The following is a 12295-nucleotide window of genomic DNA, read 5'->3' on the forward strand; positions in this document are numbered from 1 at the left end:
CAAAACCAGCTGCTCACATGACCAAGAAGGACCATCAGCCTAACAATGGATCATTAGCACCCTGGCTGATGGTCCTCCTTGATCATGTGATCAGCTGGTTTTGGTTGTCAGCAGCAAACTGGTTGATCCACTCTGAGAAGGTGCTATTTATAAGACTGAGCTGAATACAGCACCTCAGACTGAGGAAGTCTTTCGAATGAAAGACAAAACATTTCTACATTTTTTTTGTTGTTTTGCTTTGTTTTGTTTTTTTGAGTGTCCAGAGAACCAGATGTAACTTTTTTTTAGATTTTTCTACCTGGATTATTGTGCATGCATCAGGATGTGTGTTTTATGAGTTTGTCTGTCGATTTAACTGAAATTCCTCAATATGTTTTAGAAAATTATATAGGAAAATTTCTGCTGCTTTGATTTTGATGTTTTATGTATAATACAAGTGAAGGTATAATACGATTGTTCTTCTACCTACAAATTTTTCGGTCTATTGTGTTCTTACTTTTTACAAAACACAATAAAGCACCTAAAGTAGTAGTGTCACTTCAACTGCTGTTTAGACCATTTTTGACATACCATGCTGCAATGTAAAAAGTTGGACAGAGAGCATGAAGACATTCATAAAGATGTTTGTGTTCACTGTGACCAGTGTTTAGCTGCGGAATCAACTGTTTCAAGCATCTTTGTGCATCAACACCATATTTAATTAGCACCAGTATTTCAAATAGATATAAATGTACACAAAGCAACATCTGTTGATATTTATACTCATAATAAAAAAATAGCCTTAGTTATCTTAGATTTAACTGTTTGTGGAATAAATTGGTCTTATTGTGTATTGTCCCTTTCCTTATATATTTTATTAAACCATGCTTTATTTTATTTTTCTGCATTGTGTTTTTACTGACACTGTTCTTCTTGTACTGAGACTCTTATATGATTGCTCTTTATCTGCATTTTCCCACCATCTTGACAAGGACTCCCTATAGAGTGAGATGATTTATCCCCATAGGATCTTCTTGATAAAATAAAGGAAAAAAAAACATACAGTAATAATAATAATAATAATAATAATAAAACAAATAAAATGCTTTAAATGACCATGTAACGTTTAGTTGCATTTGCACAAGTTTTACAACTTCTGAAACTCACTAGATAACTTTTTTAAACGGGAGCATCAAAGCTTCTTTTTGGTGTGTAGTTGTAAAGACAATGGTGCCGCTCATTTTTGTGAGTATTATTTTGAAAAAAAGTGTGATAAAAATACTCGAGTGTTCAGTGAGAACTTTTTTATTTTCTTTTGTTAAATATGCCGAGGCACAAAGAACATTCAGTACTTTCATTTGTCAAACGTCACCGCTAAAGGAAGAGCCACAGACAAGGTCATTTGGGAGGCAGTGTGTGAAATGGTGCAAAGCCGCATGGTAATCACAGAAAATGAATCAAAATCAGTCATGCAGAACTAGCTCAGCTTATTGCAGGTAAATACACAGGCTGCAGTGGCCAGGTTTAAACACTGACTCAGTGAGACAGGCTTAACTAGGTAAAGCTTGAGCAAGACACGCAAACAGAAGATGAGCTGAGCAAAGCTAATCAAAATGATGGCGACGTATTGCTAGCAGTTAGTCATCTAACTCGTATTTTATTCTATCATTAGGATTTAAGAAGCAAAGTAAATATATATTTTCAGGGCCAATTATTATATGATTAGTCTGTGATTAATATGTCTATTTGAATATGTTAAAATATTCTTGTTCTCAGACTTTAACATCAGGATCCTTACATCAGATCAGGGGCTTTGAATAATCCTATTACTACGAGCCTAGGCAAAAAAGATACATAAATCCACCTGTCTAGTGCTTTTAATAATCATAAAAAAGATGTGACAACAGAAAATATGAGAATATATTTGGTTTTTAAGCACTAGTTTGTACTTTGACAGACAAATTTATTTGCATGGTTAAACCATCTTTATATCTAAAGTAGAGTACTTGATCATGTGCAATATGGTTTATATGTTGTTTTAAAAATGCACAGCATCTGACATTAGTTTGTTATAATAGGCTTGTGATATAATTATTTCTGTCAGTTCAACCACTGTCCATCTGCTGCAAACATTTAACAAAGTTAAATAAACAGATCCACTGCAATCCTAAAATATAGTGCAAAGAAATTACATTTTTTTTAAATTTTATTTGTTCTTCTTTCAGCTGCTCCATTCTTCAGGGGTCGCCACAGGGAACTAAGCTGCACGAAGACTTGGCAACTGTTTTTACACCGGATGCCCTTCCCGGCACAACCACAGACCACCGAGCTACCACAGCCTTCTGTGTGGAGCAGAGAGCTGCTATCAAAGAAACCCGGAGGAGCAGATGGTGGGGGTTAAGGGCCTTGCTCAAGGACCCAGAGTAGAGCAAATTAGGGTGGAGGCAGGTGTGGGTGCTTCACCTATTTCTCCCACATTTTGATGTTTATTGTCAGTACCGGGAGTTGAACCGGCGATCTTCCGATCAAAGGCCCACCTTCTCTAACCTCTGCACCACACTCCTTAAGTTGCCTTTTTTAATAGCAAAGCACAGACACATTCCTATTTTTAGTATTTTACATCACTTTATAATGTAGCTGTTTTTGTTTAGTTTTTTAATATCATTTTCTTCCATTTATATATATTTTTTCAATTCATATGCTTTTGTTTATGATTGTCTACTGGTTCCATCATTCTTTGTCAAAAACAGGTTTCTCTTGTAAATGAGTCCTCGAGACTCATTGAGACTAACCTGTATAAATGAAGGTTGAATGAAAATAAAAGTTCTTAACAACTACTTCTAGCTTAAAAAAACAAACAATCCTTCAAAAAATAAAAATAAAAGAGAGCTCAAAATATTTTTGTACTGTACTGTAAATTTTAAATATTTATATATATATATATATATATATATAGTTTGTCTACATACGTCTTGACAGGAAAAATACAACTTGATCATTAAGTGTCCCACGTAACCTGTGGCATTTTTTTTTTTTTTTTTTAGAATATGGTTTTGAAATAAATTGAGGTAATTATCAAATGTATAAATTATAAATTATATATTCTCCCTTCTTCATATTATAAATTATATAGAATAAATAATAAATGTACAAATTATTTTTAAATAGCTGAATCAAACTGGCCTTCTTTTGGATGACTAATAAATAATGGTCTATTGTCCAGCAGAGGATGCAGAGTTCACTGATGGTACAGCAGCAGTGGGACTCATCAGTGGTGCAGATGAATAATCTTACAGAGCAGAGGTGGAACAGTTAGTGAACTGATGAGGGGACAACAATCTGTCCCTTAATGACAATTAAACTGAAGAGATTGTGGGACTTCAGAAAGTATTCTTTATGCTGCTAGAATATTACCACTGGTCATCAGGAGGTGAGGGCTGAGTGCAACCAATATTGGTCTCTATGGTGTCACTGCTGACTAACCATTTGTTAAGAGTAATGTGAGAAAATTGTGGAGGAACACCTTTTGTTTTTGTCTTCAGATACTGTACTAAATAAAGAGAAACACCTTTTAACACATATTAGCTTGGTCAACACACACACAAACTTTGTAAATTCTCTTTCCATTTAAAATATTTACATAAAATGTATCTGAAGACAGACAAACACACGCAGAGACTGGCTGATAGATATACGTACTCGTATAGCTGATGTTGAAGCCTTTCCCAGTGTTCGAATGGTCAGACTGAAATTCAAGTCTCATAATGTGTGCATTTGATGCGATCTGCGAGGGGACATCTTTTCCTGAGAACGTCCCGAATGTTGTTGGCTCAGACAACCCTAAAATGAAACACAATTTAGAACAGAATGTTACAGAAATATTTTGTGCTAAAAAAAAGGGGGGGGGGGGGGGGGTTAAATATGATGCTGACCAGACCGATGGAAAAAAAACTAAAAATGGGGGACAAATTTTAACTGATCATCTCTTTTTTTAATATTGCCATTTAGAATGTCAAGTCGAAGACCACGAGGAAAGAAATGTGTCAGGAGACAGAGGGAGAAAAGTAAAGTGAAGAATGTAGGACTGAGGGTTACAACTCTAAATGTGGGGACAATGACAGGCAAAGGTAGAGAGCTGGCTGACATGATGCAGAGACAAAAAGTAGATGTTTTATGTGTCCAAGAGACCAAGTGGAAGGGCAGCAAGCTCGCAGCAATGGAGCAGGGTTCAAACTGTTTTACCATGGTGTGGATAAAAAGAGAAATGGAGTAGGGGTGGTCCTGAAGGAGGAGTTGACAAATAATGTAGTAGAGGTGAAGAGAGTGTCAGATAGGGTGATGTGCCTGAAGGTAGAAGTAGAAGGTCTGATGCTAAACATCATCGGTGGTTATGTTCCACAGGTTGGATGTGATGAGGAGAAAGATACATTTTGGAAAGATCTGGATCAAGTGATAGAGAGTATTCCGAGGGAGGAGAGAGTGGTGATCGGAGCAGATCTGAATGGACATGTTGATGAAGGAAATAGAGGGGATGAGGAAGTGATGGGTAGGTTTGGTGTCAAGGAAGAAACCAGGAAGGACAGATGGTGGTGGATTTTGCAAAGATAATGGAAATGGCTATAGTCAATACCTATTTCCAAAAGAGGGAGGAACATCGAGTGACCTATAAGAGTGGAGGAAGGAGTACGCAGGTCGACTACATTCTGTGTAGAAGAGGAAACCTGGTGGAGATTGGGGACTGTAAGGTTGTGGCAGGGGAGAGCGTGGCCAGACAGCATTGGATGGTTGTGTGTAGAATGACTGTTGTTGTGAAGAAGAGAAAAAGAGTAAATCTGGAGAAGAAGACCAAATGGTGGAAGCTGAAGAAGGAAGAATGTTGTGAGAAATTCAGAGAGGAGCTGTTAAAGGCGCTGGGTAGTAAGAAAGAGCTTCCAAATGACTGGGCTACTACAGTAACAGTAATTAGAGAGACAGGTAGGAAGGTACTCGTGTGTCATCTGGACAGAGAATGGATGATAAGGAAACCTGGTTGTGGAATAGTGAAGTGCAAGATGCCATTCAAATAAAGAGATTAGCCAAGAAGAAATGTGACAGTGAGAGGACTGAAGAGATGAGACAGGAATATAAGGAGATGGGACATAGAACAAAGAGGCAAGAAGTTGAGGCAAAGGAGAGGGCATACGATGAGTTGTATGGGAGACTGAACACTAAAGAGGGTGAGAAGGACTTGTACCGATTGGCAAGACAGAGGGATCAGGCTGGAAAGGATGTGCAACAGGTTAGATTTATTAAAAATGGTAATGTTCTAACAAGTGAGGAGAGTGTGACGGGAAGATGAAAGATGTACTTTGAGGAGCTAATGAATGAAGGGAATGAAAAAAAAGAAGAGTAGAGGTCATAGAAACTGTGGGTCAGGAAGTGGGAAAGAGTAGTGAGGGTGAAGATCGGAAAACTCTGAAAAGAATGAAGAAGGGGAAGGCAGTAGGACCTGATGACATACCAGGGGAGCTTTGGAAATGTTTTGGAGAGATGGCAGTGAGGTTTTTGACTCAAATATTCAATGGCATATATGAGGGTGAGAAAATGTCTCAGGAATGGAGAAGAAGTGTGCTGGTGCCCATTTTTAAGAACAAGGGTGATGTACAGAGTTGTAGCAACTACAGGAGAATTAAGTTGATGGGCCACACAAAGAAGATCTGAGAGATAGTTGTGAAAGCAAGACTTAGACAAGAGGTGACTGTGAGCAGCAGTATGGTTTCATGCAAAGAAAGAGTACCACAGATGTCATCTTTGCTTTGAGAATGTTGATGGAGAAGTACAGAGAGGGTCAGAAATAACTCCATTGTGTCTTTGTAGATTTAGAAAAAGCATATGACAGAGTGCCAAAAGAGGAGGTGTGGCATTGCATGAGGAAATCTGGAGTGGCAGAAAATTATGTTAGACTGGTACAGGACATGTATGAGGACAGTAGGACAGTGGTGAGATGTACTGTAGGAGTGACAGATAGTTTTGAGGTGGGATTGCATCAAGGATCGGCTCGGAGCCCCTTCTTGTTTGCTCTGGTGATGGACAGACTAACAGATGAGGTCAGGCAAGAATCCCCATGGACGATGATGTTTGCAGATGACATTGTGATCTGTGGTGAGAACAGGGAACAGGTGGAAGAGAACTTGAAGAGGTGGAGGTATGCACTTGAAATGAATGAATCAAATTCAGCTGTAGTAAGACAGAGTACATGCATGTGAATGAGAGGGAGGCAGGTGGAACAGTGAGGCTACAAGAAGCAGAGGTCCCAAAGGTGCAGGGCTTCAAGTACTTGGGGTCCACTGTCCAGGGAAATGGGGAATGTGGTAAAGAAGTGAAAAAGAGAGTCCAGGCAGGATGGAGTGGATGGAGAAAAGTTTCAGGAGTGATTTGTGACAAAAAGGTGTCAGCAAAGGTCAAAGAAAAAGTTTACAAAACAGTGGTGAGACCAGCTATATTGTATGGTCTGGAGACAGTGGCATTGGCAAAAAGACAGGAGAAAGCACTGGAAGTGGCAGAAATGAAGATGCTAAGGTTCTCCTTCGGAGTGACAAGGATGGATAAGCTTAGGAATTAGATTATCAGAAGCACAGCACAGGTTGAACAACTGGGAGATAAAGTTAGGGAGGTCAGACTGAGATGGTTTGGACATGTCAAGAGGAGGGACCGTGGGTATATTGGTAGAAGGATGTTAGAAATGCAGCTGCCAGGAAAAAGACAAAGAGGAGATATATGGATGCAGTTAGAGAGGACATGAAGGTAGTTGGAGTGAGGACAGAGGATGCAGAGGACAGCGTGAGATGGAGGAGGATGACTCGCTGTGGTGACCCCTGAAGAGGGAATAGCCAAAAGAAGAAGAAGAATGCCAACAAATAAATAATAAATAAATAAATCACAAGTAGTAAAGATGGAAATGAGTTTTAAAAATATGAATACTTTTTCTTCTTAAAAAAAATGTAACGTGTGTGTTGTGTGGTTTAATTCTAGCAGGTAATACAATCTGACTCCAAAATTATGTGTGCAATAAAACATACAATGTTGTGTAATTATTGCATGTGCACAGAAACGTGTTATTGTATTAATGTAATTTGAACTATGTATTCCTGGACAAGTCTATCACCACAGCAGAAGCATTATAGTGTTCAATGCACCTATCACCTATTGGGGTATGTGATTGCAGTGACTTCAAGGTGTCACTCTGAAGTCATTAAATCATGCACTGTGTACCAGATGAATGACCCTAAACTCGTCACCAGTCTGAAAATATGTAACCATGCATCACCTCAGTGCTTTATGACACATTTGAGTCACAGCATCAGACCATTTACTCAGACAAATTGTGAAACAGTTTTATTTGGCAAAATACACTCAGCTCTCGAGGGTGCTCTCCAATGATCCACCAGATTCAGAGGGGAACACAATAAAACAGCCAACATGCCACAAAGCAAAACCCAGCAGGTCCAAATCTGTTCACATGCGGAGTGTACATAAAGCACAACCGAAGAACTTTCAGCTACACAAACAAACGCTCACAAGGTACTTAAACAAGTAGAAGATGATTGATGGTGACAAGTTCAATTGCCACCGCCACTAATTCACCTCGTACTTGTTAGAAAAAGAACAGCTAAACTGCGAGCAGCACCATAATGAATGCACACAAAATAGACAGTAAGTACTTATAGAAACAATCTTCTTGTCTTGATTAAATGTGACTGAAAAGTTATTAATATTGAGAACTTCACTATCATAAATATTACACTACTTGCTGCTGCTGTTGATCCACAAGAACTGGAATAGATTTAACGTTGCTACAGAAACGGTTGCCACTTTCATCCATTACCTTCAACGTCAGCATGATCTACATTTGTCACATGAAGGGTTCAATAATAAATACAGTAGTCCCTTGTTTATCACAGGGGTTTCCCGTTCTCAGCACCCACACCCACAATAAGTGAAAAATCGCAAAGTAGGAATAGTAGTATATGTAGTAAGTAGTAGTTTATATTAGTATATGTATATACAGTATATATATGAAGTGTTTTAAACTCTTTCCACACTCTTGCAATATTCTAAACAACATTTCTAAACTCTAAATGCTCTAAAAGGGCAAAGCATGTCATGATCTCCGCTCTCTTCCACCTGCTGCTCTCTGCATCGTGCCAGCGCTCTCGGCCACGCCCACTTCTCTGCTGCAGAGTGGAGATCTTGACATGCTGTGCTTTTTTAGAGAATTTAGAGTTTAGCAGGTGCTAAATAATATAAAATAATTTATTTTAAATTTAAAAATCCATGCAGGTCATGTGGCTCATCCAGCGATCAGCCAATCGCATCATGTCCGATCTTAAGTTGAAAAACTGCAAAACAGCGAGTCCGCAAAAGTCGAACCACAAAGTAACGAGGGACTACTGTACATTTTACTGTCTTTACTTATGTTTATTTAAAGGTGACTTTTAACTTACTTCTTTACTTCCATTTGAAGCTTTGCATTTTTAATGACAATTTTAATTCATATGATAATTTTATAACATTTTAAATATAAATATTGATGAAGAACTCATATTTAGACTTTTTTTAATTTTAATTTTAAACAATCATTAAGAATGAGTTTATGGTTATAAACAAGCATAGCACAATGTATATGGAAAATGTGTAATTTATGCAAACAAATGTATAAGGGGCAGTGGATTGTGGTTAACAGCTTAAACACAGGACATTGGTGAGAAATGATGTAGTATTCAGACTTTTTAAAAAGTCTGCTGGAGGTTTATTCCTGTTAAAATAGAGTGTTTTTTTCTTTCCACTGTTGCCATCGGGCTTTCTCAGGATGGGAAACTGCAACAAACTGAAGATTCAACACAACCTGCTGGCTTCCTTAGATAGATAACTTTTATTAATGGGCATTTTTATTTTTTGTTAATGTTTCTGTATTGCCCTGAGATAACTTCTGTTGTGACTTGGTGCTATATAAATAAACTGAATGGAACTGAATTTAAAAAATGAATGCATTTTACAGGTTTATACTCAATTCACAATCAATAATAATCACATGGCAAAGTGCTTTACAAGTAGACCAGCAACAATTTTTATTATACTTAAGGTTGTGAGGTACACATTAATAGATAAAAGCTTTCAGTCTAAGAGATACAAACCATCAGCAATTTTCATGTGGATTTATGATCAATATGATGTTGGCTGTTTGGAATAACATTCGGTTTTTTTATTATTATTGTCGTCTTTTGGTTGCTCCTTTCTTCAGGGGTTGCCACAGTGAACTAGCTTGCAAAAGACTTGACAATTGTATTTACACCAGACACCCTTATTAATACATTTTACATTTTGTTTTTCATTTCAAACATATTAGGAGATAAAACATTATTAAAACAGTGACAGAGTTTATAATAAAACTGGCACAATGTTTCCAATTAAATATGCTGCCGTGAAAAGAGAACCCACTATATTTTCAATTAATTCTAATTTTAGAAAATATTTGAAAGGTAATATGTAAACTTTGTATACATGCATACTGTTACTACTGATACCTGGATACAGCATCCTATCTTCATCTTTACCCAGCACAAGAAAAAGTGATGCATTCTGTAACTATGAATCATATTATTTAAGCAAGAATATATACGATACGTCAGTGTACTTAGGTTTTGATTTTATGTTTGAAACAAAGGACATCATCATGTTATACCACTTGTGTCACTGATCTGTCTTATGACAGTGATTCATGATGTTTTGAGTTGTTCTTCTTGACAGATTGCAGTCAATGCCAGTGCTCCACTCAGAAGTTTGAAGGCCAAATGTTAAATCAATACCACCATTCATTTGTTTTGACAAGTTTTAGGATTCAAATCTTACATCCCTTCTTAATTCCCTATTTCCCCGCATTGCCCCAACAATGTGCAACTATGTTGTAATACAAATAAAATCATTTCTTAATTTTTCAATGGATGATGCAAAACAGCACTTTGATAGTGTCAGATCTACTGACCAAAGAAAGAATGCTACTTTGAAACAATTGTTAGTAACTTCTGTTTCAGTGAGTTACTGTTTTAGATTTTTTTCATGCTTATGGCTTAATTTTTTTATTCATGTTATTACAGTGTTACTCTGCAGAAGATATACATGATATCCTGTTAAAACTGATTATGTTTGAACCACAGTTACAGTGGGCATGTAAACAGTAAAAAACAACAACAACAAAGGTATAATACTGTTAGTTAATTCTGTGTAATTTGAGTAAGCACCAATATTAAAACAGACGTAGACATTTGCATTTAAAGGTTAAAAATATTTGTAATAGTTAAGGATTATATAACTTTTTGTTTTTATACCATAAATGAGACACTTTAACCCAATTAAGCCATACATTTACTGAAATGTGAAGTGCACATTTCTTTGTTCTCCAGTAAACCAAAAGGCTTTTTACTCATTAGTTATTGTGCCAATTGTCAGAGGCATGGAGTAGGAAATCATTGTGACAACAGATGAAAGAAGGGTAGGATTTTATGTTGCTGTATCTAAAAGGAAATATCCAGTGAAAAGTCTTTTGTAGCAGTCTGTTTTCATGTCCTTTCCTTTTAAATAACATAATGGCATGTATTTTTGTCTAGGCTGACAATTTGTACCGTACATTATTTAAAAACAGGCCCTTATGATAATTGGCTTTCTTTTAGACGGGTATTGAACCTACTGATACCAAGTAGAAAATTATGTTGTTGGGTTTTTTTTGTCAGAAATTGGATAGGAAACTTGAATTTGGAACTTGTTTATCAAAGGTTCAAATGTGCAAAATAACACAAAGCTATCAGTGTCCATGTCATGTAAGACCATGGGTAGATAAACATTTGATTTTGGTTAAATAAGCTCAAACCATGAGAATCTGCTTGGGACAGCAGCAATGCAATATGTGCCATATGTGAAAATCTTCCTCAAGAATAGAAAATTAAAATCTGCATAAAAGTCCTTAGTGTACGTTATCAAGGCAAAACAATCAGAAACCAATAGCTTTTCAGTACCATTAATAATTCACTTGGTTGTTGTTTTGAAATCAATAATAAAGTACTGTGACAAAGCTGAGTTTATTTTTAACTGTTATCTTGACTATGTTTCTGTGGTGCATTCGATTTCAAAAGAATGCTCAAATTTGTTCAGTGATTTTCTGAACAGCTGAACGGTGTTTTTGAAGAACATTTCACAACGGTTTAATAAATGCCACATTTAGTCATTATCCACAAAATTCTCCTATTCCAAAATATTCAATCAATAAATGTGTTCTGAAAAGGCTGGGAGGCGAACCTGTGACCTTCTTGCTGTGAGGTGACAGCTCTAACCACTGTTCACTATTTTAGTTTTTAAATGTAATTTTTAAAGTAACTTGAGTTGAACACAAGTTAAATGAGGGCATAACTTGGATCTAGCCAAATTGTTTTTGATAACAATGTCTACTGAAATTGGTCCAAGGTCACAAATATTATAAGCACATTATTAGTTTCCCAGAGTGTTTCGTCTAAAATGTCTAAATGCAGACTGGTGTCAGAAATTTCTCCCTAATCACAGTAAGATGAAAGTCTTAAAAGCAACATCTTGACTTCAGTTTGACCACTGCAGTTATCACTCTGCAATTTTCGAAACAAGTCTAACACCAAAGATCCTGCAGAGCTTTAAAACCACTCAATTATACAAAACTTCGTCTAGCAAGACAAACAAAGGCTTACCCCAAATCTGCTCGAATCGATAAAGAAAAGTGGGACAGCAGTATGGCTGTTGTGTTTTATATAAAGAGAAATATACTAAAAAAGATGAAAGAAAAAAAAAGCAAACATCTTTCGGCTGCTCCCTTCTTCAGGGGTCGCCACAGCGAACTGTCGCATGAAGACTTGGCAATTAATTTTACACCAGACACCCTTTCTGACACAGACCACCGAGCTACCACAGCCTTCTGTGGAGCAGAGAGTTGCTATCTAGGGTGCCTGGAGGAGCAGATGGTGGGGGTTAAGGGCCTTGCTCAAGTAGCCAGAGTGGGGCAAATAAGGGTGGAGGCAGGTGTGGCTGCTTCACCTTTCCCACCCACATTTTGATGTTGTCAGTACCGGGAGTTGAACCGGCAATCTTCCGATCACAGGCCTACCTTCTCTAACCTCTGTGCCACCACTCCCTCCTAACGACTCTATCTTTCATTACATCTACCAGTAAGGCCTCGACCTAAATTCATTTCAACTTTCTCTTATAAGGTAATTGGTGTTTCACCAAAAAACATCTAACTTTTTTGTGATGCTTTAATTTA

At 37.1% G+C, this 12295-nt stretch overlaps 1 protein-coding gene across 1 annotated transcript in view; it reads right to left on the bottom strand.

Moving 5' to 3' along the window:
• Window positions 1-12295, bottom strand: part of LOC119425923 (CUB and sushi domain-containing protein 1) — a 432525-nt gene that overhangs the window by 155064 nt on the left and 265166 nt on the right. Inside the window, exon 14 of the mRNA XM_037693482.1 lies at window positions 3679-3819. Coding sequence (XP_037549410.1) covers window positions 3679-3819 — 141 coding nt within the window. The remainder of the gene's footprint in view (window positions 1-3678; window positions 3820-12295) is intronic.

This window comes from Nematolebias whitei, chromosome 2 (genome assembly GCF_014905685.2).
Source record: "Nematolebias whitei isolate Nwh7 chromosome 2, NemWhi1, whole genome shotgun sequence".
In the NCBI taxonomy this organism is placed as follows: Eukaryota; Metazoa; Chordata; class Actinopteri; order Cyprinodontiformes; family Rivulidae; genus Nematolebias; species Nematolebias whitei.